Source organism: Neomonachus schauinslandi, chromosome 6 (genome assembly GCF_002201575.2).
Source record: "Neomonachus schauinslandi chromosome 6, ASM220157v2, whole genome shotgun sequence".
Lineage (NCBI taxonomy): Eukaryota > Metazoa > Chordata > Mammalia > Carnivora > Phocidae > Neomonachus > Neomonachus schauinslandi.
This window is the reverse complement of record NC_058408.1, coordinates 85,321,166-85,347,754: the sequence shown is the minus strand read 5'-3', so window position 1 is coordinate 85,347,754 and position 26,589 is coordinate 85,321,166. Positions and strand designations below refer to the sequence as shown.

Here is a 26,589-nt window from a genome sequence, read left to right as displayed (position 1 = left end):
AAAGGCAAGGCATGGAGGGGATGGAGGGCCACAGGAGTCTCTGTCCCTGCGAGGTCTGGATGTGCTCAGCACCTCCATACGTCCGCCAACCAGGAAGCTCCAGGAGCCTTGTTCAGTTTTATTGAGGTTTCGTCCCATACACCAGCTTGATTAAATCACTGGCCATATGATTGAACTCAATCTCCAGTTTCTCCTGCCTCCTGGGGTTTGGGGTGGGAGGGCTGAGAGTTCTAGTCTTCTAGTCACATGATTAGTTTTCTGGGGACCAGTCCCCATCCTGGAGCCATCTAGGATCCCACCAGGAGTCATCTTATTAACATAACAAAGACACTCCTATCACTCAGGAAATTCCACGGGTTGAGAAGCCTCCTGCCAGGACCAGGGAGAAACACCAGATAAGTATTTTTGTTATGCTACAGTCTTCAAATATATTCTTTGCTTATATATTTTTTATAGTTCTAATTGTCCTCAGGGAGGGACCGGTCAAAAATACCTAGTCCACTAGAACTGGGAGCAAGATTTTCTTGATCGTCAATAAATACGATTTAATGAAAAAAGAGCAAGAGAAAAGAGAGTAAGGACACAGAGGGCTGGACCAATAAAAAGGGAGCAGGTAAAACAGCAGGTAAAAAGAAAACAAAGCACAAAGAAAACGAAGCACAAGGAGCAAATGATGGTAGAAGGGTACATATCCCAAAGAGACAGCTTTCAACATTTTTTAAATTAAAAAAAATTTTTTTTAAGATTTTATTTATTCATCTGTCAGAGAGAGAGAGAGAACAAGCAGGGGGAGCGGCAAGCAGAGGGAGAAGGATGCTCACTGTGGAACAGGGAGCCGGATGCGGGACTCGATCCCAGGACTCTGGGGTCATGACCTGAGCTGAAGGCAGCCGCTTAGCCGATTGAGCCACTCAGGCGCCCTTCAACATTTTTTTTTAGTTCTGCATCTTGCAAACTTCACTTTCCACTTCTTTGATGTCTCACCCTCCTTTCTGTCTCCTAGATGAGCCCTGTCCAGTAGAATGTTCTGTAATGATGGAGATGTTCTGTATCTGCGTAGTCCGATCAGGTACCCACTTGGCCACCCGTGGCTATTTAGTGCTTGTAGTATGGCTAGTATATCTGAGGAACTGAGCTTTATTATTATTTGATAATTTATATTTAAACGGCCACAGGTGGCAAAGGGACTACATTATCGGACAGTCTGACCTTGGATTGGATGTTTCATCTCTTAGGGAAAGACCAGAACCACCCACCCCACAGTCCCCTCGAACCCTTCCCAGCTTCCCAGCATAGCGAGGGCTGCGAGTCTGGGGATGCAGGAATGTGCCTGGTATCTCCATGGATAAGGCTCGCTCAAAATAACTCACTGAAACCTTCAAGCTCCCGGCGACAGCGTCTAAGTGTTACCGCTCTCAATTGTGTATGAAAACCTGATTTTCTTTCCCAGAAAAAGAACCTGAGGTAAGGGAAAGAACCAGAGCAGGGGCTACACAGAAGAGAGGTGGTATCATCATCACCACACGGAAAAATGAAAATGGTTGACCTCTTTTTTGGGGAGTTGTTACATAAGTAGATCAGCTTTCCAAAATTTTAGAGCTAAGATTTATCCATTACAGTGTGTGTAAAGTTTATCTCCAGCAAAACTGTAAGTAATAATAATAATTAACAACAACCCAGTGGGGATGGGCAGAGTGTGGAGTTGCTGGGTACAGTTGAAACAATGACAGAATGTTGACAATTGTTGGAGCTGGGCAATGAGGACGCGGGATTCTTTATATTCCTGTTACTCTCTATATGTTGAAAATATTCAAAAATAAAAGTCTTTAAAAATAAGTATTCTTAGGAGCACATGAGTGGCTCAGTCGGTTAAGTATCTGACTCTTGATTTCGGCTCAGGTCATGATTTCAGGGCTGTGAGAACGAGCCCTGAGTGGGGCTCTGTATTCCATGCAAAGTCGGCTTGAGATTCTCTTTCTCTCCTGCCTCTCCCCCTGCTCTCTCTCTCTCTCTCTTTCTTTAAAAAAAAAGTATCCTTAGACCTCACACATACGTATAAAAAAAGTACTAGAAAGACATATGACGGAATGGAAAGAGTGGATCTTATTTTTAAGATCATATACTTAAAAATATTTTTCTTACTTAATGTTTTGGAAACATGGAATGTTCAAATATGAAAAAAAATCTGTAGTGTGTTTCCATGCCTGCCTCCATCTAGTCCGTTCTAGCTGCTTGGACCCCTTCGGAATTTCTATGCAAATATATAACTGTACTTTCTCCTTCTTTACTCCTAAAGTAGCACAGTGTATGATTATTCTGCACTTTGCCTTACACTTAACAACATATTTAATTTAATTTATTTTTTTAAGATTTTATTTATTTATTTGACAGAGGGAGAGACACAGCGAGAGAGGGAACACAAGCAGGGGGAGAGGGAGAGGGAGAAGCAGGCTCCCCACCGAGCAGGGAGCCCAATGTGGGGCTCGATCCCAGGACCCTGGGATCATGACCTGAGCCGATGGCAGACGTTTAACTGACTGAGCCACCCGGTGAACCCATATTTTATTTTTTTTAAGTTATCTCTACACCCCATGTGGGGCTCGAACTCACAGCCCCAAGATCAGGATTCGCACGCTCTGCCCACTGAGACAGCCAGACACCCCCGTTAACAACATATTTTAGACATCTTTCCACCTCAGGACCTGGACAGGACAGTCACTGTCAAGCTGCATGGTATTACATTGTATGTGTGCACTGAAGTTCCATAGGCCTCTGGGCGGTCTCCCCTCGTGCTGTTACAAAAACTGTAACCTCTTCAGTAAAACCTGTTCCAATATTTTTGTTTCTTTCTCTCCTTCTTCTCCTTCTGGTATTCTCATTACAGTATGTGACACTTTTTCTTTTTTTTTTCTTTTTTTTTGAGAGAGAGAGCATGGGGGAGTGGAGAGGGGGAGGGGCCGAGAGAGGGAGAGAGAATCCCAAGCAGACTCCCCACTGAGCGTGGAGCCCACCGTGGGGCTGATCTCACAGCCCTGAGATCATGGCCTGAGCCAAAATCAAAAGTCAGGCGCTCAACTGACTGAGCCACCCAGGCACCCCTACCGTATGTTATACTTCTTATGGTTGTTTCTCAGTCTTTGGATATTCTGGGGTTTTGTTTGTTTTTGTTGTTTTGTTTTGTTTTTTTTGTCTTTGTTCTCTTTGCTTTGCAGTTTTCAAGGATTCTGTTGGTACATCCTCCAGCTCAGAGAGTCTTTCCTCAGCCAGGTCCAGTCTACTAAGCAGCCCATCAAAGGCACTCTTCATTTCTATTACAAGTGTGGGTTTTTGTTGTTATTTTGTTGTTGTGGGGTTTTTTTTTTTTTTATATCTCTAGCATTTCTTTTTTTTTTTCTTTAAAGATTTATTTATTTGAGAGAGAGAGCACGCATATGAGCAGGGGGGGAGAGATAGAGAGAGAGAGAGAGAAGCTGACTCCCTGCTGAGCAGGGAGCCCGATGTGGGGCTCGATCCCAGGACCCCGGGATCATGACCTGAACCGAAGGCAGATGCTTAACCTACTGAGCCACCCAGGCGCTCCTCTAGCCTTTCTTTTTTGTTCTTTCTGAAGATTTCCATCTCTCTGCTTACACTGCACATCTGTTCTTGCAGGCTGTCTACTTCATCCATTAGAGCCCTTGGCAGGTGAATCATGTTTTTTTCCAATTCCCAGTCTGATAATTCCAACATCCCTGTCATGTCTGGTTCTGATGCTTGCTCTGTCTCTTCAAATTGTGTTTTTGCCTTTTGGTATGTCTTCCAATTTTTTCTCGGTAGCTGAACATGGAGTTACCAGGAAAAAGGAACTGCTGTAAATAGGCCCTTAGTGAGGTGACGGTGTAAGTGTGGGGGAGCAGAACTCTACCATCTGGTGATTAGGTCTGTCTTTCAGTGAATTTCAGAAGTGTTTCTCAGCTGTTTTCTCCCCCTTGCAGGGGACAGGGTGGCTAAAGTGGGCTAAGGTTGGGTATTTCCCTTCCCCTGGTCAGCCAGGCTCTGATACTACCCCAGCAGGTTAGGCTCAGGTTAACTAGTCTCCCCTGAGGGCAGGTCTTGTTAAGAAAAGCAGAGGGCTCTATCCCATTTCAGAATGGTCCCTCTCCCGCCCCCTGCTGGAAGCCTGAGGGGTTTCCCTCTGATATTAAACTGGAGAACCTGGAAGGAGGTATAGTTCACAATATTGTGGGGTTTCCCCTTAGGACTGGGTCCCCCCCTGGAGTTTTTAACCCTGAGTTGTGGGTATGGAGTCTCCAGCTTTTGTCGGTTCTGACTGAAGTTTCTCTACTGGTTTCCACAGTGGTTTCCCCTCTGAGCCTCTGCTTCCCTAAGACAGGACTTCTTGCATTTGCCCGCTGGTCTCACCAGTCTTGGGGTGGTGGTTTGCCCCGCTCTTTGTGGATCCAAGACTTGTTGATTTTTTGGTCTGAATGTTCAGCTTTTTAGTTGTCAGGACTGAGTGCAACTTGCAAAAACGGAAACTAGAAGTGTTCTTAAAAACTTATTCATAAATCACATAAGTTTAATGGATCAATTTAATTTAGGAAGTATGCAAATATATATATATATATATTGTAGGATAAATCTCCAGACGTGGATTGTAGGGTCAAAGGGTTTGTATAATTCTGTGGTTTTAAGTCTTGCCGAATTGCCAGTGCCCCAGTTTACAGTAATTCCCACTGGCGATGTCTGAGACAACACACACAGATATTTTAGAGACTTTTCAACACTGGCTTGGCTTATGTAACTTCGTTTAATGTGTTTAGCTAGGTAGATAATAAATCTGAGAGTAAGTCAACATATTAGGTGAAACTAATCAAGGGTGACATTTAAAAAACAAGCTCTTGTCCGGCAACTTTCCTATTTCAATGGCACCCACTCAGCTGTTGAGGAGCTTGACCACTTATTGTAGGAGCTAAGTTACATGTATCTTAATGCCCAATGACATTTCATCAAGTTTGAGACTACTTAATTTTACCAATTACAAAGAATTCAATAATGTACAAATTGATGTTAATGAGGCGGCTGAAGTCCGCAGAGCATGTGACTCTTAATCTCAGGGTCATGAGTGCGAGACCCACGTTGGGCAGAGAGATTACTTAAGAAAAAAAGAAACAGGGACGTCCGGGTGGCTCAGTTGGTTAAGCGACTGCCTTCGGCTCAGGTCATGATCCTGGAGTCGTAGGATCGAGTCCCGCATCAGGCTCCCTGCTCAGCAAGGAGTCTGCTTCTCCCTCTGCCCCTCCCTCCTCTCAGGCACTCTCTCTCTCTCTCAAATAAATAAAATTTTTTTTTTAAGAAAGAAAATGTTTAATTTTTAAAAATTTTTTAAAGATATTATTTTTTAAAACTTTTAAAAAAATATTTTATTTATTTGACAGAGAGAGAGATAATGAGAGCAGGAACACAAGCAGGGGGAGTGGGAGAGGGAGAAGCAGGCTTCCTGCCGAGCAGGGAGCCCGATTCGGGGCTCCATCCCAGGGCCCTGGGATCATGACCTGAGCTGAAGGCAGACGCCTAACGACTGAGCCACCCAGGCGCCCCAAGATTTTATTTTTAAGTAACCTCTACACCCAATGTGGGGCTCAAATGCATATCCCTGAGACGAAGAGTCGTATGCTCCATTGAGCCAGCCAGACACCCTAAGTCCCTAAATGAAATGTTTTAAACAAAACCAAACTGGTGTCAATGGAAATAATCTGGTTTTAACTATCTCATTAACTCAAATCTATTTTATTTTTTTTAAGGAAATTATGAATTATAATATCCTGTGACAGGGGCGCCTGGGTAGTTCACTTGGTTAAGCATCTGCCTTTGGCTCAGGTCATGATCTTGGGGTTCTGGAATTGAGCCCCACGTCAGGCTCCCTTGAGCCCCTTGAGCCCCTGTCGTCTCCCTCTCCCTCTGTTCCTCGCCCCCGCTTGTGCTCTCTCTCAAATGAATAAGAAATCTTTAAAAAAATATCCTGTGACATAACACCTTTACTTTTAACAGAATACACTTGTGAATGGATAAGCCTTTGAAATAAAGAGCAATCTGTACGAGTGAGATGTCAACCATCAGACATAATCCAATAATATAGTTCAATGGCTCAGAAGCCCTCGCTAGAGAGAGTCTGAGTTCAAATCCCTTCTGGGCCACTTAGGGAACTCTTTGTAGGTTGAATTACTTGCAAATTACTTCACAAAACTTCAACTCCTTCATAGATTGATGTGAAGATTAGATAAAATAACCAGATAAAGGTGCTTATCACACTGCTTGGAACACAGTAATCATTGGTAAATGATTCCCTAAAGGAAGGTTCCCACATTGCTTATCATACTTGAATTTTTTTCATGTCAAATATTCTGATTCTTATTTTTTTGGCTCAAATGCCAACAATTCCATGAAGACTCTCCAAACTCCTCAAAAACACGTTGCCCTCTTCTCAGTATTCCCATGAAATACTAAGTATGAAAATGACAACGCACAGGGTTGTTTTGGGTTTTTTCTTACAACACACTGTCTGCATGCAATTGTTTAATTAATTTAATTTGCAACACACTATTGTGTATTTAATTTACTCTCTAACCTAGTTTTTCCAAATTTTTATTCTCCATTTTTCCAATTCTTAAGAATTTCAGAGAAAGCATGCTCAAATTTATTTTGTCCTCCCCACCCCACACCACATTGTAGTCAATGTAAGGCATAGCATTCAATACTTTTATTTTTCAATAAATAGTTTTAAATCAATTATATGTGAAAGTTCCCTCAGGATCTATATGTATTAAAAAACAGACCCTTGTCTTTTATGCTCCTAGTTCCTAGGTCATATGGCCTCCATTATATTTTCTTCATTTAGGGATGTGCAGATGGTATAAAATCCACTTTTTAGAGCAAATTCATTTTGTATATCTGAAATTTCCCATTCAAGGTAGTCCTAAAAAAAAAAAACTGAGATCTGATTTAATCACAATTCTGACAGTAAGCAGAACATATATTTAAATTAGCTAACAGCTTCCTACCTGTCATCCTCCTAGAGAAAGACAAAACAAAAAAAACAACCTAGGCTCTTAAAACAGTATTTCAGGGGCACTTGGGTGGCTCAGTTGATGAAGCGTCTGCCTTCGGGGCTCCATGCTCAGTAGGGAGTCTGCTTGTCCCTCTCCTTCTGCCTGCCACTCCCCCTGCTTGTGTGCTCTCTGTCAAATAAATAAAATCTTTTAAAAAACCCCAATATTTCTGTAACGAGAACGTAAGAATATTGAATCCTAATTAAAGAGAGACAGAACACTGTAACACCAATTTTATCCAGTGTAAGAAAAATTTTAAGCTTTATTTTGATAAACATTTCAGATTCCCTCATATCACAGCGTATCAATAAGCAAAATGTACATATACTGATTTTATACCTCATGTCAAGTCCCAAATTCCCAATCCTAGGTAAGCAAGTTGCAAAATACAAGTGCCGATAATTTAACTATAGGTAGTATTTTTAACAAAAATAAGTGTTCAGCACTTTAAGTGAAATGAGGCTTTAATCAAAAAGAGACTTAATTCCACAGGGTGTCTTTTTTTCAACAGTAATTAGTTCAATCAAGTCTGTGATTCCAAGCTCGAGTGACAGTGTTATGTTTGAAGCAGACAAGAAAAGGCAATCAACTCTATAGTGGTATATTACAATACGTGCTATATTTTTGGACAAACTCTAACTGCATTCAATTTTTAGGACTTGTTTTGGAGTCTAACGAAACAAGAATTAGAGGGAAGACACATTATGATACTGGTGGTCTTTGATCAACTTCCCACACTAACTGAATCACCACCAGCAGACTTCCTTCAGCTACAACTTTAAGGAACACACAAATTTTACCCAAAGAAAATTCTGTACTTCCAGTTTTAGAAAGCAGACAGTTCTATGAAGAAGCAACCATTTAAATATCTGAGTACACACACTTAAGTTTTTACAACTTCATGCCTTAAGTTTTGATTTCAGAAGTATCATTCCATGGACCCAGCATCAGATATTTACACGTGTTTTATACAATATAATTTTAGAAACCATAAGTTGCACAAAATAATCATAACATTGTTATCAAATTCAAGTTTCCAGTGATCTTAAAAAAGACAAATTATAACTGTTTTTGCTCAGCTGAGATACCCAGTTATGGTTATTATCTAGAAAATCCTAAATTTATGTGAAAAAAGTAATCAAAGAAAATCTGTAACTTTGATAATTTTCAACTTTTAAAATGCATAGCTAAAAATAAATAAAAGGGCTCCTCTGGCAGCGAGTAACTGAGTCAAGGAGCTTCACAAACCCTAAGCCACTCTTGGAAGCCATTTTAGGTTTTACATAATTTCCAGTCTTAATACCAGTATTTGAATTCAGATAAAAGACATGACCTTTGGAAGTCCTCGGCATCAGAAATGGCACTTTTGGACAAGAATCACAACTAGAGGCTGGAGATAAAAATGGATCTTAGCACAATCTCTCTCAAAGATGGGGAATCTCATGTAATCCATGTACAACAGAAGCAGTAGTTCAGAAATCTTGGGAAGCTCCAATTTCTTTAGCTATTTTTGTTTTACTAAACAATCTGAAGTAAGCATTATATTTACTTTTAAGAACAAAGGAAAACACAAAACAAGAAAAAGGCAGGATGTATAGCATTTTAGTAGGAGTCGGGAGTCGCGCAACGTTCTTTTCCTCCCTTGGCTTTGGGCACATTGTCTCGTCTTTTTGTTCTCCACTTTGTTACAAAAAAACAAAACCAAATCTCTGCCCAAAGCAGTCAGACTTGAGAACACTGTAGGGTTTGCATGTGATTTCCCATCCTAGATCCTCCCTGAAATCTAAATAAATATTTCAATGAAAACTTTTCTCCCATCTGAGCCACTATATATAATTTATCGGGAAAGTGGGGGAAGGCAGCTAAAAATCACTGGCTGCTGCCAGCTTCCTCAGTCTGTCCTGTTTGGGTGGTTTTCTTTTAATCATTTTAATTTTTTTAGTATAAGGACAAAAACTGCAGCTGGGAATTCACACAGTTCAGGAATATGTGGAAAGAAAATTTACCACAGTCCTTAAGATTCATGTAAATGCTCCCAAATCAAGTATTAGAAAGCCGCTAATTAGCAGTGAAAATTATTAGCCACTCAAATTACAACGGCAATGTTTGCTGAGCTGTTTTTATGAAAGCGTCCCCTTGTATTCTATAAGGACCCAAGTATTTGAGTCCACAAATTAGCCACTGGCAGAAGGAAATCTTTTGACCGAAATTTACCCTAAAACCAATGTTCTCAGTTCCTTTCTTTTCCCGAAATTGTTCGATTACATTTTAAGTTGGGGAAGTGTATGAAGAAGGGTATTTTGTATGGCACTGTACTCTTTAAGAGGACCTAACATTTTAGTGAACTGGGAAACCTCACAACATACTTAAACTCTACGTATTTATAGATACGATTTCTCCGGGCTGCATAATATAGACTGGAAGAAAGTGTGTTTTGACCCAAAAGGATACCCTGAAATGCTGTAGTGTGACAATATATTCATTAGAAAGCATAATTTAAAAGGAAAGTGTATGTTTTAATAATTCCAATGTTCTGTTATTTGGGCTTAATTTTAACTTTTTTTTCTTTTTCCTTTTGATTCTGCATTTCTATTTGAGAGGGCGTCTTTTATTTTTAAGCTGTGTTTAAAACTATAAAGAATATGCTAATGCAACGTAATATAAATATAAATAATATATAAGCAATATATACGCATACATAGACACAGCGCCATGGGCATCAGACCACTGACGTTGTACTTTCAGGGTTCACACGAATAAGTCTGGATGCATTCCTCAGGTCCTGGAGTTGCTTGGCGGGTTTCCCCACACCTTCTTCAAATCTTTTCTCCACCACAGGGAGGACGGTCTCATAGAGAAAGGATGCATTCTGTCTGATAAAAGCCTTTTTCTCCGGATCCTGCTCACACCGAAGGCTGTAATCCACATGCTGCACGGCAACCAAAATGATTTCCACCAGGCTCTCCAAAAGTACCATGTGCAGCTCTGGGAAATACAGCTTCAGGGCTTCTTCCAAGAAGCCCATGGTCTGTTTGGTGAAGGCAACCACGGTGTAACTCAGGTTCACCCAGCAGTCATCCCCAGTGTACTGCTCAAAGTTTCGGACCCCACAAGTCTTCATCTCCTCTTTGAGCTTGCCCAGGGCCTCTGGGGTCATCAAGTTCATCCTCCTCCACATCTCCTCAGAGTTGCGATGCTTAGTGGCTTCGATGATGATTTCTTTGTAACTGTGCAAGGCTCCCTGGATGTCTTTCACCAGAAGGGCATGGATGATGAAGGTGAGGTCGAGTCCGATGTCACCCAGTTGCTGACAATGCTCCTTTGCCACTTTCACACACTCAGCCGCCGTAGAGAGGCTCTCCTTACTATCAAACACCTGCTTGCTAAAAGCATCCACGAACATGCCCATGGCCGACCTCGCCCAGACCACAAAGGCAGAGTAGCAGCCACTGTCAGTGCCTGCGAAATCCGTCTCAAATTCCCGGGCAGTCTCAAGAAGGCTGGTGAAGAAGACATGGCACAGCTTATGAATGTAGAGTAAGGTGGCGCCTTCGATGCGAAGCTGACGAATTGCAGTGTGCACAGCTGCTGCCCTGTTTCTCAAAAACAGCTCACAAGCCTTTGTGCACTGGCCAAGCCGGATTAGTTGAGAAACTGCCCTTCGAGTAGCCTTGGGACCACCTCTCAGGGAACGATCTGGGGAGAGCTCAAACATGAGCACCTCGGTGAGCTGCCGGACCCGCTCATCCACTTTGGCCCTTAGTTCTTTTACAGGAGGTGGACTGGGCTTATCCTCCAGGTAATGGTTCAACTTATCCAGCAGGTCAACGGCTCCTTCAAAGTCCCTCTGGGCAATACAGACATCCAGGTCTTCAGGCAACTCCTGGATCCATTCCATTGAGAGATCCACCTTCTCTTCTTCTACCTCAGGAATATCTGGTTCGTCGTCGTCGTCATCCTCAAATGGGTTACTGGCCTTGGAAGTCACCTGGGGCGGTCCTCGAGGGGCCGCGGCCTCCTCCTGCTCCCTTCGTCTTTTTTCACTGAGGGCCCTCTTGGTTTCCTCCAGCACTTCCAGCCACTCTCGTTTGATTTTAGCATTTTCCGCCTGAAAAATACGGCTCTCGGGAAACATTAGCAGCTTGAACATGTCCTTCATGGGCGGGTTGTCCTTGACATTGACCACGGCCAAACCATCCAGGGGATAGAGGGCGTTGTAGCGATACATCCCCCGCCGCTGTGGCAGCCAGGTGGCCACGAGCAAACAGTCGTTCATGAGAAAGCCGTGCACCCGCTGCAGCTGGGCCATGTGGTCAGCCTCGTATTCCACCAGGTCCCCGTTGTACACCAGGTACTGCCCCGGCGTCTCCAGCAGATGCCTGCAGCCTTCCACCTTCTCGAGCAGGGTGGTAAGAGTGCGCTGCTTCCCTTCCTCGCCCTGGCCCGAACTGTCGCGGGAGGCACCCCCGGGAGTGGGAAAAAAGCCAGTCTGGCCCCGCAGGTGGTCTCGGCCCCCCGCGCCACCTCCCCCTTCCTCCCCTCCGGAGGCCGCAGCAGCGCCAGCGGCGGCGGCAGCCGGCAGCAGGGTAAGCGGGATGCTCTCCAGGCTGCTCTTCTGCTCGGTCAGCAGATGGCTGAGCTGATACATCTCGCTCTCCAGGTAGGAGATCTCGCGAGCCGTCTCTATGAACTGCCGGTAGTTCTGGTAGACGTTGCGCTTCAGGTTCTGCGCCGTCTCCTCCGCCAGCGCCTGGATGCGCTGCCGGTGCTCCTGCAGGTCCCGGTCCCCGTCCGACTGCTGCGAGAGCTGCTTCACGTACAGCCGCGCCTCAAAGCCCCCTGACTCCAGCTGCCGCCGCAGGCGGGTCGCCCCACTGTCCGACATCGCCATCGCCATTTCCGTCCGAGACTCACGCAGTCACAGTCACTATCGCCGCCGCCGGTGCCGCCGCTGTCGAGACCCACCCAAGCCCCGCCGAGCTCCAGGGCTGAGGAAGCAGGATGGAAGAGAGACGAGTACGCCTGCGCCCGGGTCTGAGCTTCAGACACCGCGCCTGCGCAGGGGCCGGGCGCAGACACCGCGCCTGCGCAGGAACCCTCGCCGCCTAGGGCTCATGCGCCGGGGGCGCTTTTGCGGAAGCGAGTGGAGGGCGAGGCAGAGGGACGTGGGTACTGCGCATGGGCTGAGCGTGACGTTGGTGTTTGAAGTTAGCGGCGAAGCGTAAGGCGGTAACCAGTTTCCTGAAACCTCCCTGGAGTCCAAGCCCTGGGAACCCACGTTTTGAGCCCACTAGGAGGTGTCATGCCGAATTCTCTTTTTTAAGCCCCAGAATCTTGGCTTCGGCGTTTGGGGCAAACTCAGTTCTCGTTCTAGAGCCGGTTATTCCTGAGTTCTCGCGAGACCGGCGGGCCGGCCCGAGAGCAGCCCGAGACCAGCCCGAGAGCAGCCCGAGAGCCGGTATCTCCTAGGAGCTCTACCAGGCCCTCGGAGCTTCGGAGACGTGGGGCCAGCTTAACGCCGGCGGACACCGCCTGCGATCCCGGTCGTGATGGATGAGGATCTGGTGCTGGCACTACGGCTTCAGGAGGAGTGGAACTTGCAGGGTTCGGAGCGCGACCGGGCCCAGGCGCCCCTGTCGCTGGTGGACGCGTCCTGGGAGTTGGTGGACCCAACCCCGGATTTGCAGGCCCTGTTTGTGCAGTTCAACGATCGGTTCTTCTGGGGCCAGCTGGAGGCCGTCGAGGTGAAGTGGAGCATGCGAATGACCCTGTGAGTCCCGAGCCCCGCTGGGGAAACGAGGGCAGCTGGCAGCTCCCCTGCAGCCCCCGGCCCTGGGCTTCTCTTCTTTCTCCGCCCCGATGGGCCCGGGGGAGTGAAACGCGGGGGTCTTGTTTTGGACCAGCAGCTCCTCTCGGTGTATCTCTCTCTTCCCTACTCTGTCTCTCTCCCGCTCGAGCAACTTTAAGAAACCGTGTGTCCCGTCCCGGTAACAGTTTGATTTGTAAAGGACACAGTGAGAGAAAAGGATGTGTCTTTGGATCTCCTCTGATTTGAAAATAAATTAACACATTTCTGACCCAGGAGGGAGAAGCAACCAGTCAGCCCCTAAGAAAGAATGCCGAGGAGGCAGCGAAGTCTCCCAAGGATGTGTGTTGTCCTCTTCTATGCTCCTTGAGATATCACCACTTACTAGTGAGCTCAGGTGTTAGAAGGGGCATGGGGTTGACGTTTCCACATTTCTGGACCCAAAGGATCTTCGGGGATGCCTCTAAAAGGATGTACACTAAGGTTGAGAAATCCCGGTTTGAAATAACTTGTTCCTGCACATGAACGGAGTTAACAAGTTTAAGATGGGGTTGTATGCCACGGTGCTTGTTCTTGAAGGGATACAAAACAGCTTAAAGTAAGACAGATTAAGATATGACACGAAACTGTGTTTAAAGAACAAATCTTCATAAAGGCTTCGATTACAGTTTTAGAGATGTGCTAATGGAGATCTGGCTGTTAACACAAACTGATTATAGTTTGTAGGGAGGAGACTGGGAGCAGCAGAACAGGATTGTCCTCTTCGGGCTCCTGCAGCCTGCCTGGCTAGGGCAAGGGATGCAGTACTGTTGACAAATCTCTCTCACTGGGGTGAAATGCAAATATCTCCTAACAAAGAAGGTACACTAGTGTGAACTGCCCAAGAATGTATAAGGATTTACTCTTTCATCTGTATTTCTCTTTGGTATATATTAGGTGAATGATGCTTTTGTGGTGGTTGTTTTCCAGGTGTGCTGGGATATGCAGCTATGAAGGGAGGGGTGGAATGTGTTCCATCCGTCTCAGTGAACCTCTTTTAAAGTTGAGACCAAGAAAGGATCTCGTAGAGGTACTGTTTGCATAAACTTGATTCTTAGCTGAGTAATTAAAAATGCTTATTACTGATCTAGACTGCTGTGAGTTAACCTGTAATGTAAAAAAAAAAAAGAAAACTTGTTTTTTGTCATTGCAAACTTTAACTGCAGGGCAACTGTTAATGATTACCTTATATTTTTATAGTTCTTCACAGCTAAAGGCTTTCAGGTATATTATCTAATTTGATCTTCACAACAACCCTGTTTTTGTACAATGTGTGTTGTCCTCCTTTTTATAAATGAGGATGTTAAGGTTCAGAGAGGGTAAGTAACTGGTTGAAGTTACATATTTAGGAGCAGAGAAAAAATTAGGACCCATATCTTCCTACTGAGGCACACAGATTATGATAGTTCAGCCCCCATGGTGCCGCCCTCCCAGAATATCTACCTGAGCTGGTATAACCACCAGCGTGGGCAAGGGCACGCTTCACTAGCAAAATGGAGCAGTGGGAGCTCCCAGATTATGGTTAGTTGAGTCTAGAAGATGCCTGAAATTCCCCAAGATGCACCCAGTGTGACTGGACTTGCCCCAGTTATGTCACTTGAAACGTATGCATGAAAGAGGGTAGAGTGGTAGAGATTGGATGGGAAATATGTTAAAACATGCTTGGAAATATGAAAGATGGTGTTTTTAAGGATAGTGAAAGGTAATGGGTTTCAGAACAATGTGAATATACTTCATATTCCAGAACTGTACACTTAAAAATAGTTAAGATGGTAAATTTTATGTTACATGCTTTTTACCAATAATTAGAAAAAAAGTAAATGGTTACTAAGTGTAAAATGGTACAGCAGAAATAATTTTAAAAAAAGGAATAAAGGAACAAAACCCTGCAAAAAAAAAAAGGCATAAACACAATATCAGTAATTATATTAAATGTAAATGGACTAAGCCCTAATTAAAGACATGAAATGACATACTAGATGAAAAGAGATGTGGTTAAGATAATGACACACATGCATTAAATGTAGAAGGTTGGAAAAAAGTATATCATCCAAACAATAACAGAAAACTGTTGTATCAGACAAAAGATTTTTTTTTTTTTTAAAGATTTTATTTATTTGACAGAGAGAGAGGCAGTGAGAGAGGGAACACAAGCAGGGGGAGTGGGAGAGGGAGAAGCAGGCTTCCCGCTGAGCAGGGAGCCCGATGCGGGGCTCGATCCCAGGACTCTGGGATCATGACCTGAGCCGAAGGCAGACGCCTAACGACTGAGCCACCCAGGCGCCCCCAGACTAAAGATTTTAAGGGAAGAAGTTTTACTAAAAAAAAAAAAGGTTAACATTTTAGAACGATAAAATAATCTATTAAATAAAAACATGATTTGATACTAAAAGTAATAATGTAACTTTAAATTACATGAAGCATAAATTAGTAGAAGCAAATCCACAATCATAGTTGCAGATGTTAACACAAGTCTCTTGGTAACACAATGAATAAGCAGGGAAAAAAAGTAGCATAAAAAATTTTGACCAAATCAACCTTATGAGGAGCTCTAATTAGAACAGTATTTGCTTAACGAATATTTATTACGTAAATGATTAAACACACGAACAATTTTTTTTTTAAGGTAATGGGCGAGAAGAGAATGGGAAATGTGTGGTAATGCTATCAAGTGAGCATTTGCTGTTGGCAGAAAGTTACAATATCAAATCGGGGTAAGAAGGACCAAGGAGGAACAGTGTGACTCTGGTCTGTACATAGAGTATGACCTAAATTATAATGAAGAAGATTCAGAAAAGGAAAAGACTTTGGTTGAGGACAAAGAAGAAAAGCTTCATGCACGTGTATTTTGTGACTACTGACATCACCACTCCTACCACTCACTCTTTATTGAGCATGTATTGTGTGCCATATTTTGGACTAGATTAACTAGTGTTAATCTAGTTAATAGTTAATCTAGTGTGTATAGCCCTGCAAGATCAGGATATGCCCATTTTAGGGATGAGGAGCACGTTGTAACTTGTCCAAGGTCTTGTGCATAATAAATAACAAATCCTTGGTTTAGGCTCTAGTTTCCCTGGCTCTAAAGCTCTTGTCCTATTCCCTGTACGATTTGGCCTCATTACTACCACTTTATAATTGTTACTCCTGCTAATTAAAACATGGAAGTGAGCCTTATGGGACAGACTGGATTCTGACAAGTAGAGATGGTAGAGGAAGACTACTCTTGGCACAAGGAATGGGCATGCTGTGAACAAAAGTGAGGCATGAAACTTAGGGCGTATTGAGGACCAGAAGTAGTTCCTTTTGGCCAGAGAACAGTGGTGGGAAGTAGAGGTGTTTTGGGACCGTGTTGAGTAGAGCCTTGAATCTAGCCTAAGTGTGGAAAATGGTAGATATATAAAAATAGAAATTGTTTAGTATGGTGCCATGTGCTATTTTCAAGGTATTTAAATTGAATCCAAAATTAGGAACCTAAATTTATTTCTCCTTTATAAGAATAGTTACTGATCGACGCCTGGGTGGCTCAGTTGGTTAAGCGTCTGCCTTTAGCTCAGGTCATGATCCCGGGGTCCTGGGATCCGGCCTCTCATCAGGCTCCCTGCTCAGCAGGAAGTCTTCTTCTCCCTCTCCCTCTGCCTGCAGCTCCCCCTGCTTGTGCTGTGTGTGTGTGTGTGTGTGTGTCTTAAATAAATAAATAAAATCTTAAAAAAAAAAGAATAGTTACTGATCATTACTTCAGAATGTTGGAAAACATTTGAGATGTAGAATGCCCTTTGAGTTTGAGTCCCAAAAAAGTGGCATTTACTTGAAGAGATTAAATTCATTTTCAGAGATGGAGTTGATAATTTTATTTTATTTTTTTAAATATTTTATTTATTTATTTGGCAGAGAGAGACACAGCGAGAGAGGGAACACAAGCAGGGGGAGAGGGAAAAGCAGGCTTCCTGCCGAGCAGGGAGCCGGATGTGGGGCTTGATCCCAGGACGCTGGGATCATGACCTGAGCTGAAGGCAGACGCCTAACGACTGAGCCGCCCACGCACCCCCGGAGTTGATAATTTTAAAAGGGATGTTTTTGTAATGACCAAGTTAAAATGTTTGATTCACCCATTTTTCTGTTCAGCATAATTTGATAAGACTGTGGTTCATTAATGGCAGTCTAGTTCTTCTGATGGAAATTCTTTGTAAAAAAAATTATGAACAAGGTTTGCCCTTGAAGACCTTTATGACTCACTTTTTTTTAAGCATATATATTTTTTAAGATTTTATTTATTTATTTGAGAAAGAGAGAGAGGGAGGGCACAAAGGGCAAGTGAGAGGGAGAAGCAGGCTCCCTGCTGAGTAGAGAGCCGGACACAGGGCTCGATCCCAAGACCCTGAGATCATGACCTGAGCCGAAAGCAGACGGTTAACTAACCAAGCCACCCAGGCGCCCTGTGACTTTCACTTTTTAAAAAATATATTCATATTTCTTTAGGATACATTATTAAATAGCACCCTTAAATACTTTAGTGAATTTTGCACCTACACTTCTGCATCCTTGGTGTGGAAATGAGCAGTAGGCTGTTGTTTTAATTCAAAGAAGATTTATGTAAATTCAGATGAAATTTGGGCCAATCACAGGATTTACCATCAAATGCTATTCACTAGAGCAGTAGGTTTTATTGTTTGTTTCGAAATTTTACATGATTCAAAAATCCCAAAACTATAGAAAGCTATACACGCAGAAATGTTGTCCTACCCCATCCCTCTCTATGCTGAACTTCCCGACTACTGTAGGATACTGTTGTTATTAGTTTCTTTTTTGTTTCATTTTTCTGTTTTGCAAATATTTTTTTTAAAGATTTATTTATTTGAGAGAGTGAGCGAGCATGAGCCTCCCGGAGGGGTGAGGGAGAGGGAGACAGGACCTCAGGCAGACTCTGTGCTGAGTGTGGAGCCAGATACGGGGCTCAATCTCACAACCCTGAGATCGTGACCTGAGCTGAAACCAAGAGTCAGACGCTTAACCAGCTGTGCCACCCAGGTGCCCCTATTTTGCAAATATTTATGTCCATTCTTATTCCCTCTCCCAATCACCTAACATACTTATACAAAATACTGTGTACGTTCTTCTGTACTTTGTCCTTTCCATTTAAACCGTATACCCTGTAGGTTTCTCCAAATGATTTCATAGAGATCTTTTTCATTCTTTAAGTCTGTATAGAATTCCGTGATGTGGATTTTCCCTAGTTCCTTCAGCCAGGCCCCTATTGCTAAACACTTACTTCCAGTGTTAACCTTATAAACGGTGCCACAATGAAAATACCTGGTACACATGACCTTTCTTATTAGTCTCGGGATTGCTGGGTCAGAGGATAAATGCATTTGTAATTTTGTGAGATGTTACCAAATTCTCCTCTGTGAGGGTGTGTACCATTTTTCAGTCCCATCAGAGATAGATGGGAATGTTTTTTTCCTTAGCTTTACTAATTGTGTCAAACTTCAGGAGTTTTACTACTCTAGATAAGCAGGAGTGGCCTACTGGTGTAGCATTAGTTTGTATTTGTATTTGTTTTTATAAATGAAGTGCACATTTTTTTTCATGTTTATGGTTTATCCTAATTTTTTATCATTTTAAAATTTGGTTTCTATAGCATTGACAGAGACTTCATATCTCTTTTTCTGTGAACCCATCTATGACCTTGGCCCACTGAAAAATTGGGTTATTGGTCATCTTGTGTTGACTTTCGTAGCTCTTCATGTTTTAAGAATTAGTAGCCTGAGGGCGCCTGGGTGGCTCAGTTGGTTAAGTGACTGCCTTCGGCTCAGGTCATGATCCTGGAGTCCCGGGATCGAGTCCCGCATCGGGCTACCTGCTCAGCAGGGAGTCTGCTTCTCCCTCTCCCGCTCCCCCCCTCTTGTGCTCTTTCTCTCTCTCACTCTCTCTCTCAAATAAATAAATAAAATCTTAAAAAAAAAAAGAATTAGTAGCCTGAGAGATGCATTGCACATATATCATTCTGAATTGGTCTTTTCAGTCACTGTGTTTTCTCCCCCACACAGAATTTTAAAGTTTTTATGTAGTTGAGTTCATTGATCTTTCCTTTTGGGTTTTGATGAAGAGTTAAAAAGGCTTTTCTTGGAACACAGAGTTCTTAACCTGGGATTTGCAGAGCTTCGGAGCATATATGCAAAGTTTTGTGAATGTATGTGTACATAATTTTTCTAGAAAGACAGTTCATGACTTCTGTCAGTTTCTGAAAGGAGCCTGTGATCCAAACAAAGTTAAGACCCCCAGGTAGAGTAAGAAAATGCATTTTTATTTTCAAAAGCACCCTAACAAATTAATTTGTTTTCTGTTTCAGACCCTCTTGCATGAAATGATACATGCCTATTTATTTGTCACTAATAATGATAAAGACCGGGAGGGGCACGGCCCAGAGTTTTGTAAACATATGCATCGCATCAATCGCCTGACTGGAGCCAATATAACGGTATATGATTTAAATAATAAATAAATATAACATTTACTAATTTAAGTAATTAGTTTACTAAATATTAAACAAGTATAACGTTTATGATTTTTAGTGGTTTATTCAGTAAACCTTGGGATTTAACTAAAAATAGACAACAGGTAGGAATAAATACTATCTTTGAGGATTTTCCACAGTGAGTGGTAAGACGGGCGAAGAGACGCTGACTGGCTCGTCTCGGGCTGGGCCTCACCGCGGCCCCCCAAGGCCTCTGAGCATAGCTAGGGCGACACTGGATGCAGAAGTGGCTGCAGGCCTGCACTACCTCTGGGTCATTACAACTGTCCCTTAGCTTCCTTTCCTTGTGATAGTCTCCTCCTTCGATCGTTCCTGAATGTGCTGCCATTTCATGGGTCGTTGCCATCACCAGAAGTCTTCCTGGATTCATATTTCTGCGTGATACTGTAGGAAGCAGAGCCTGGGGTCAAAAAACCCAGGAGTCTGATGCCGGGGTTCCGATGCTGGCTCCACGGATGGCGAATGGTGGGGCCTCACGCAGGAGGAGGCAGTGAGGGCAGTAAGGATACTTACCTGCGGGTCCTTGAGGATTAAAGGAGAAAATACACACAAAACATTGTAGCCCGGTTTGAGTACAAGTTAAAATACTAGGTGTTTTTATTATTACGGATTCATTTTATTAGGTGACCGTACTGTTCCTTTTCTCCTGCCTCTCACAGCCCCCAGCTTGTCTGGCTTCTGAGGGAACTTTGCAGCCCCCGTGCCGCTCCTCACACATCCTCTCCCTCACATGCGCCACTTCCTCTGTGCTCTGTCACATGCCCTGCGTCTTTGTGGCGGGCCAGGACTGCTCCGTCCTTTGAATGTCCTTAGCAGCTCTTTGACCTTTTACAATATTTTATTCTACTTTCCCACCTCTGCACACAGGGCGGCTCTTAGCTTTGCACATCGTTGTATAAGACGTGTGATGCAGCACCCCCACTAGGGCTTAATGGGTATTGCATTGGATTGAACTAAATAGAATATTCGTTCCTGCAAAGATTATTTCCTGCCTTTAAAAGGCAGTAAAGGCCAGTGTGGTGGAAAATGGAAAGTGCTCACCTTCTGTATATTTTTTTCTAGCTGTTGGCTTTAATTTTCCAGAGATCTCATGTATTATCAAACAGAGTTACTTCAACATAAGAAAGTGGCCTGCATTAACAAAAGAATTGTGGAGTTGCTGGTACAAAAGGCTTTTAGTTTCCTCATTAGCGTTTTCACTTTAAGCAAAGTCCTGGTATACTTCCTATTGTTCAGTTGGAAGAGGATATATTCTTTTATCTTGCACGTCTGTGTGTTTTCATTTAGGAGAGGTTTTACCGAGTGGACACCCCTTGCTTTTACAGGTTACATCCTGTTATAACAAACTCCACAGGGCATCCAGTTGCACAGTTTTATTTTAGTGACGACATCGTTAAAGAAGTCACATCCCAGGCTGTAGGAGTTACAAAAATTTGAAGCAAAACAGATCCAGTGCCCTGGCTGTTTGGCCAGTGAATTAAGTGAAGAATTCTCAACATAAGGGAGAAGGCAGGTGTTCCGTAGCTCTTTGTCCCCAAACCCCCACCCTCCAGGGTCTTGTGCACCGAACATAACGTGTACTGTTGGCATGCTTGGCAAGTCAGAGAGGTGTTTTGCTTAGGATGGAGAGCCAGTATAAAACTTAGCTGTAGAGTTGTAGAAGGCTTTACATTCTTTCCCTTGGGGAAATTGTTAGAAAGTTAAAGGTCTTTGGTTAAAAAAAAAAAAATCTCACCTATGGATGCTCCTTATCTTGTACAGTAGTAATGTTCTACGAGAAGGCAGAAGAAAAAGGTATGAGGAGTTATTTAGGATTATCGGTTTTTCAGTGGTGCCCTGCTATCCTCAGGGCCACCAAGGTGGGAGGGCTAACTTTCCTCTCATCCAGACCGCTTTCATCTGTAAGTAGGGTTCTTCTAGAGGGTGCAACTAAAGGATCCTGTGTAAGGACTGCAAAGCACATTTGCAGAGAATTTTCTTTGAATCAATGAATGAAGCTTTTCATTAAGTCGGGCAGCAAATACTGACTGAGCACCTTCACTGTGCTGGAGCCTGTATTAGCTGCTAGGGACACAAAGATGAAAACAGTTGAAATCTGGGGAGCTTTTCGCCTTAAGCAGATAAAATGATGCCCCGTAAGGCTCAGTACAGACACGAGCAAAGAGCTTCGAGAATGTGGAGTGGGTGTCGCAGAGGCTGCATCAGGCAAGAGGCTTGTGTAGGTGGAGTGGGGCATTTATAGGAGATCGTCCAGGACCCTTTGGGAGTGTGACCTGTGGGGGAAAGTATCAGTTGAGCAGTGGGAACAATTCGGCATTATAAGAAACTGTGTCTTTATCATAATTTTTGATTATTTTAAAATTTGGTTTCTAAAGGTTTTAGCATTGATTGGGGCTTTTATGGGTTAAAAATTTTTTTTTGTCTTCTAACCTCCCATCTGTCTGTCTTTAGACAGTTCATGAAGTGTTAGCTGCTGCTAGCCCATTAAAAGGAGCTTTTGCACAGAAGCCAAGTCTAGTCGCTGTCCTGCCCAAAGCGTCACCGCAGGGAGCTCTCAGAAACCCGAGGGTTCCAACAGTGGAAGGCCGCTTACCAGTTTCCTTACGCTGCTGGGCTCGCCCCCTTAACGCTGAGCGCTCTCTCCCGCCCAGGTGTGCCACACTTTCCACGACGAGGTGGACGAGTACCGGCGCCACTGGTGGCGTTGCAGCGGCCCGTGCAGGGACAGGAAGCCCTACTATGGCTACGTCAAGCGCGCCACCAACCGGGCGCCCTCCGCTCACGACTACTGGTGGGCCGAGCACCAGAAGACCTGCGGCGGCACTTACATCAAAGTCAAGGAGCCAGAGAACTACTCCAGAAAGGGCAGAGGAAAGACAGCACTGGGGACGCCGCCAGCAGCCCCAGAAGATAAAGGTAGCTTGCTGTCCGTGCTTCCCCCTTGGCTGGGACCGCGGTTCACCACGTGAAGCCAGAGCTGGCCTCTGGAGCACTGCTGCTAGGACGGGCTTAATGAGGATTCTTTCTCCTAGAGATATTTGTAAGCATGGCCTTAGGAAAAAAATCCCCGTTTATGAAGTGATGGTAGAAAAATGTACTTCACTCGGTATAGATGTGAGTTAAAGTAGAAATAGTTTCCACGGATAATATTGGCAGGTAAAGTCCCTTTCCCTGTCTTGACTTGATGAGTCATTGGGAAACAGAAGGCAAAATGATTGTCACAATAAAAACAATAATTCAAATAACAATGCCCGGAATTAGTCCTGACCCCAGCCCTTCCTATCAGTTGGATTCTAGCCGAGTGACTTCTGCTGTTGATGTATGTATTTTCATTGGAGAAGAATGGGAAAAGGATATGACATGTATGTGCTGGTACTTCATCTTCAAGATTTATCCCTTTCCTATGAAGTTCAGAGTAACTGCCTTTTGAAGAGGGAACCAGGTCACTAAAGTTAATGCTTCTTCCCTTGGGAATTTGTTGGTTGGATCCAGAAACATAATAAGCTACTCTTCCCAAATCCAAAATGTTCAGTGAGTGGAGAAGCTAGAGAAGAATTTACGTGGAGAGATTATATGTCCTCATTCTGTGGGAGTAGGAGAAAAGGTAAGAATGTGGGAGCAGACTTCTCCCTCTGGAACTAAACTTCAAGAATGCTAAGTGATTTTCAGGGCACCTGGGTGGCTCAGTCAGTTAAGCGTCTGCCTTCGGCTCAGGTCATGATCCCAGGGTCCGGGGATCGAGCCCCACGTCGGGCTCCCTGCCCGGCAGGGAGTCTGCTTCTCCCTTCCCCTCTTCCCCTGCTTGTTCCTGCTCTTGCTCGCTCTCTCTGTCGGATACATAAATAAATAAAATCTTTAAAAAAAAAGAATGCTAAGTGATTTTCAAGGTAAAAGTTCCTTTGCTGGTAGTGTTTGGATGATAGAACTCCTTATCTGAATAGGAGAAGATGTTTTTTATCCTTTGTGTCCTCTCCATCCCAGAGCCCCCTGACCGCTGCAGATCGTCCTTCTCCCATTAATAGGTCATTAGCTTAACATTTGTTGCTGTATTAATTTCGAGTCAAGAAAACCTTTGCTTCTTTTGCAGAGAAACTCAACAGAGGTGAGACCCAACTGTTAATCCCTTTCAGCGGGAAAGGATATGTTCTCGGAGAAACGAGCAATTCGCCTTCATCTGGGAAGTTTGTCACTCCATATGCTATTAATAAAACCCAAGATCTTTTAAGTCAAGACCATTCAGCGAAAGCTCTCAGACCTAATTCTAAAATTGAGGTGAAATTGGAACAGAATGGTTCGAGTAAAAAAACTCCTCTAGTGTCCCCTGTTCTCACTACCAGTCACCAAAATGTCTTAAGCAACTACTTTCCTAGAGTCTCAGTTGCCAGCCAGAAGGCCTTCCGAAGTGTGAACGGATCTCCAACGAAAAGCCTAGCAGCTGGTGACATCGCTAAAAACTCAGTCTCTTCTGGTTCTCAAAGAAGGGTCACCTCTTCGAAGAAACCCCTGAGAAATTCTTTAAAAGCACCGCAATCAACGTCTGTGACTGCACCCCAGGATGTGAGTGGGCCTGAAGAGACATTCCCAAGTAAACGACCCAGGCTAGAAGACAAGACTGTTGTTGACAGTTATTTTATCAAGAAAGAGCAAGTACAAAGTGGTGGAAATGCTCCAAAGTGGAGTCCCCATCCTACAGCTGCGACTCCGAACCCCAGCAGCTCAGCCAGAATGGTTGATTGTCCTGTCTGTCAGAATGAGGTTGTGGAGTCTCAGATTAATGAGCACTTGGACTTGTGCCTCGTAGGGGATAGCATCAAAGTCGAAAGTTGAAAAAGTCTTGGAAAAACAAACGGTGTCACACGCCACCTGTATTACCCCACGAATAGGGGGTCAGCCGCTCCGGAAGTTTGGTGAATACTAAGATTTGTAGGTTAATGATCTAGTTTTGTTTGATATATACATATATGAGATTGTAGTGGAAAATATTCTGTGTTGAAAAGGGCTATATTTCCACTCTTGCCTTGCATATCCTGTAGCCCAGAGTTCATTCTGCGTGTTTACATGTATAATTTTTAGATACTGTTGTTCTCTCTTGCTCTTAAAGGTATTTGATTAAAGGTATTTAATCTTTTTATTTATATACTTCCCTCAAAATATTCAGTGAGGAATCCTGCCAGGTATTTGGCTAAACTGAATATTTATTAATATTAAAACTCAGTCCCAGAACTGAAGTTAATATTCAGAACGTCAGACACATCGACCAAAAATACAATCTGGAGGACAAAGTATATCAGTTGTTTTAGGGTACTCACCGTTTTTGGTTTTTTGGTTTTTTGGTTTCTTTTTTTAATCCTAGGAGGAAATGCATTTTCTGTATTTTAAAGAATTTTATTTTCTGTCATCACTAAAAAGGTGGCAGCAGGTTTTAGGTTAAAGTACAGAAGGAATATAGTGAAATAAACATTTTAGACTATTACTCGTGCAATCCCGTAGGCCAGAGTTGAGCAGTTTTCTCACAATGTAGCCAAATGAGTGGGTCAGGTGCTTGAGGAACTGGCCTAAGTAACATCATGGAGTTGCCTAGTTTATGTTAACAGTGGAACATTATCTGGAAACAGTATCACGAACCTTAAGCCAAAGTTGTAACCGTTATAATAAAAAGGACATTTTAAAAAGTATAATTCTTTTTGAAAACATCCCTTTCCATGTTACAGCAAAGAGACAAAGGTCCTTTTATCGTAAGTTTACTTTCTCATGCCTGTTACCTCTAGCATGTTGGCTTTTTTCCAAGAGTTTAGTTCACAAGTTTTCTTTTTTCTGACCTTTGTTGCAACATGACCCACACACCTGAGGGGCCAGCTCTGAAGTGTGAACTTGGACTTGTGAACTTGGACTTGGACATCGTGGTCTCCTGGGCGGCGGCTGCCCAGGTCAGGGAGGGAACGTCGCAGCTCCCGCAGGAGGCGGCCGCATGGGTGCCTCTTCACGGGCCCCAGCCACCGCCTCCAAACGTAACCACTGTTTACATCTCGTCCCCAGGGGTTGCTTGAGCTTGTCTTTGAACTTCATAAAGCCCTGCCCTCGTTGCCACGTTAGAAGTTCCTTCTGTTTCATTGCTCTGCAGTGTCTGTCTGAATATGCCAGTTTATCTGAGCATTCTAGTATTACCGGACGTGGGAATTAGTCCCAATCTGAGGCTGGCTCTTATGAATAATGCTGCTGAGAACATTCTTACTCATTGCCTTTGGGCATATACCCAGGACTGGAGGTGCCGGGGCCCAGGGTGTTTGCAGGTTTGGCTTTAGTAAATACTGGCGGTGATGTAGGAGAGTTCCAATTGTTCAACTGTCTTCACACTGTTATCAGTCCTTTTCGTTGGCTCATCTGGTTGAGTGTTTACAAGTTTTGATATTTCTTAAGTATGAAGTTGAAAAATGGTATTTTAATAAATATTTATAGATAAATGACTTAAAATGTGTATTATGTTGAATATATGCAATTATATACTTTCACAGAGGATCATTTTCTCTTAATTCAATTTAGCAAATTATGTGCAGGTAAACAGTTTTTGAGCCAAAATTGTATGAGGTTCTGGGGCAAAGAAGTAAATAAGACAGTCCATGTCCTCAGGCTTTAAAAAAACAGCCTAGTTGGGTAGTGAGACAAGAACAGATTAATTTGAACACAGGAAGTGCACTTGACTGGTTTCTGCTGGGAGCTGTGGGGACTTCAGGACATCAGGGGATGTATCCTGGAGGAAACACCTTCCAAGCTGGATCTTCTAGGGTGAGTCAGGGTAGCCTGGTAAGAAAGGATGGAAAGGGCCTTGCAGAATGAGGGAGCACAAGAAAGGTGTTGGGAGCTAGACCAGCACATTCTACTGGGGGAACTAAGCCATTCCAAATGAACAGAGAGTAAGATGTGAGGGGTAAAATGGCAGAGGGACTGCAGACAGATCTAGCTAGGTGGAATTTTGAGGGTGGTGTTATGTCCACTTTATGTTTGGTTTGTGTGGTCCCTGGTGACACATCTGTTGATTCAGGTGGAGGCGGTGCTCTGGAGGGGAGGGGCGGGTGGGGAGAGGGGTTGGAAAGGTTTGTACGCCAGTCAAGAACATTTGAGAA

At 43.7% G+C, this 26,589-nt stretch overlaps 2 protein-coding genes across 3 annotated transcripts; one reads left to right on the top strand and one right to left on the bottom strand.

The window, feature by feature from the left end:
* Positions 1 to 7,377: 7,377 nt before the first annotated feature.
* EXOC8 (exocyst complex component 8) lies at positions 7,378 to 12,043 on the bottom strand. The gene has a single exon (XM_021696128.2). It carries the CDS (start codon positions 11,983 to 11,985, stop codon positions 9,808 to 9,810), a length of 2,178 nt encoding a protein of 725 aa, XP_021551803.1. The 5' UTR covers positions 11,986 to 12,043; the 3' UTR covers positions 7,378 to 9,807.
* Positions 12,044 to 12,327: 284 nt separating this feature from the next.
* Positions 12,328 to 25,852, top strand: SPRTN (SprT-like N-terminal domain). 2 transcript variants are annotated; one of them, XM_021696107.1, is made up of 5 exons: positions 12,328 to 12,858; positions 13,864 to 13,963; positions 19,283 to 19,411; positions 22,120 to 22,384; positions 23,556 to 25,852. In XM_021696107.1, the coding sequence occupies exons 1-5, from the start codon at positions 12,638 to 12,640 to the stop codon at positions 24,293 to 24,295; spliced, it is 1,455 nt and encodes a 484-aa protein (XP_021551782.1). In that variant the 5' UTR covers positions 12,328 to 12,637; the 3' UTR covers positions 24,296 to 25,852. The 2 variants fall into 2 exon arrangements, with proteins under 2 accessions (XP_021551782.1, XP_021551784.1); XM_021696109.1 differs by lacking the exon at positions 12,328 to 12,858 and adding an exon at positions 13,709 to 13,755.
* The last annotated feature ends 737 nt before the right edge of the window (positions 25,853 to 26,589 follow it).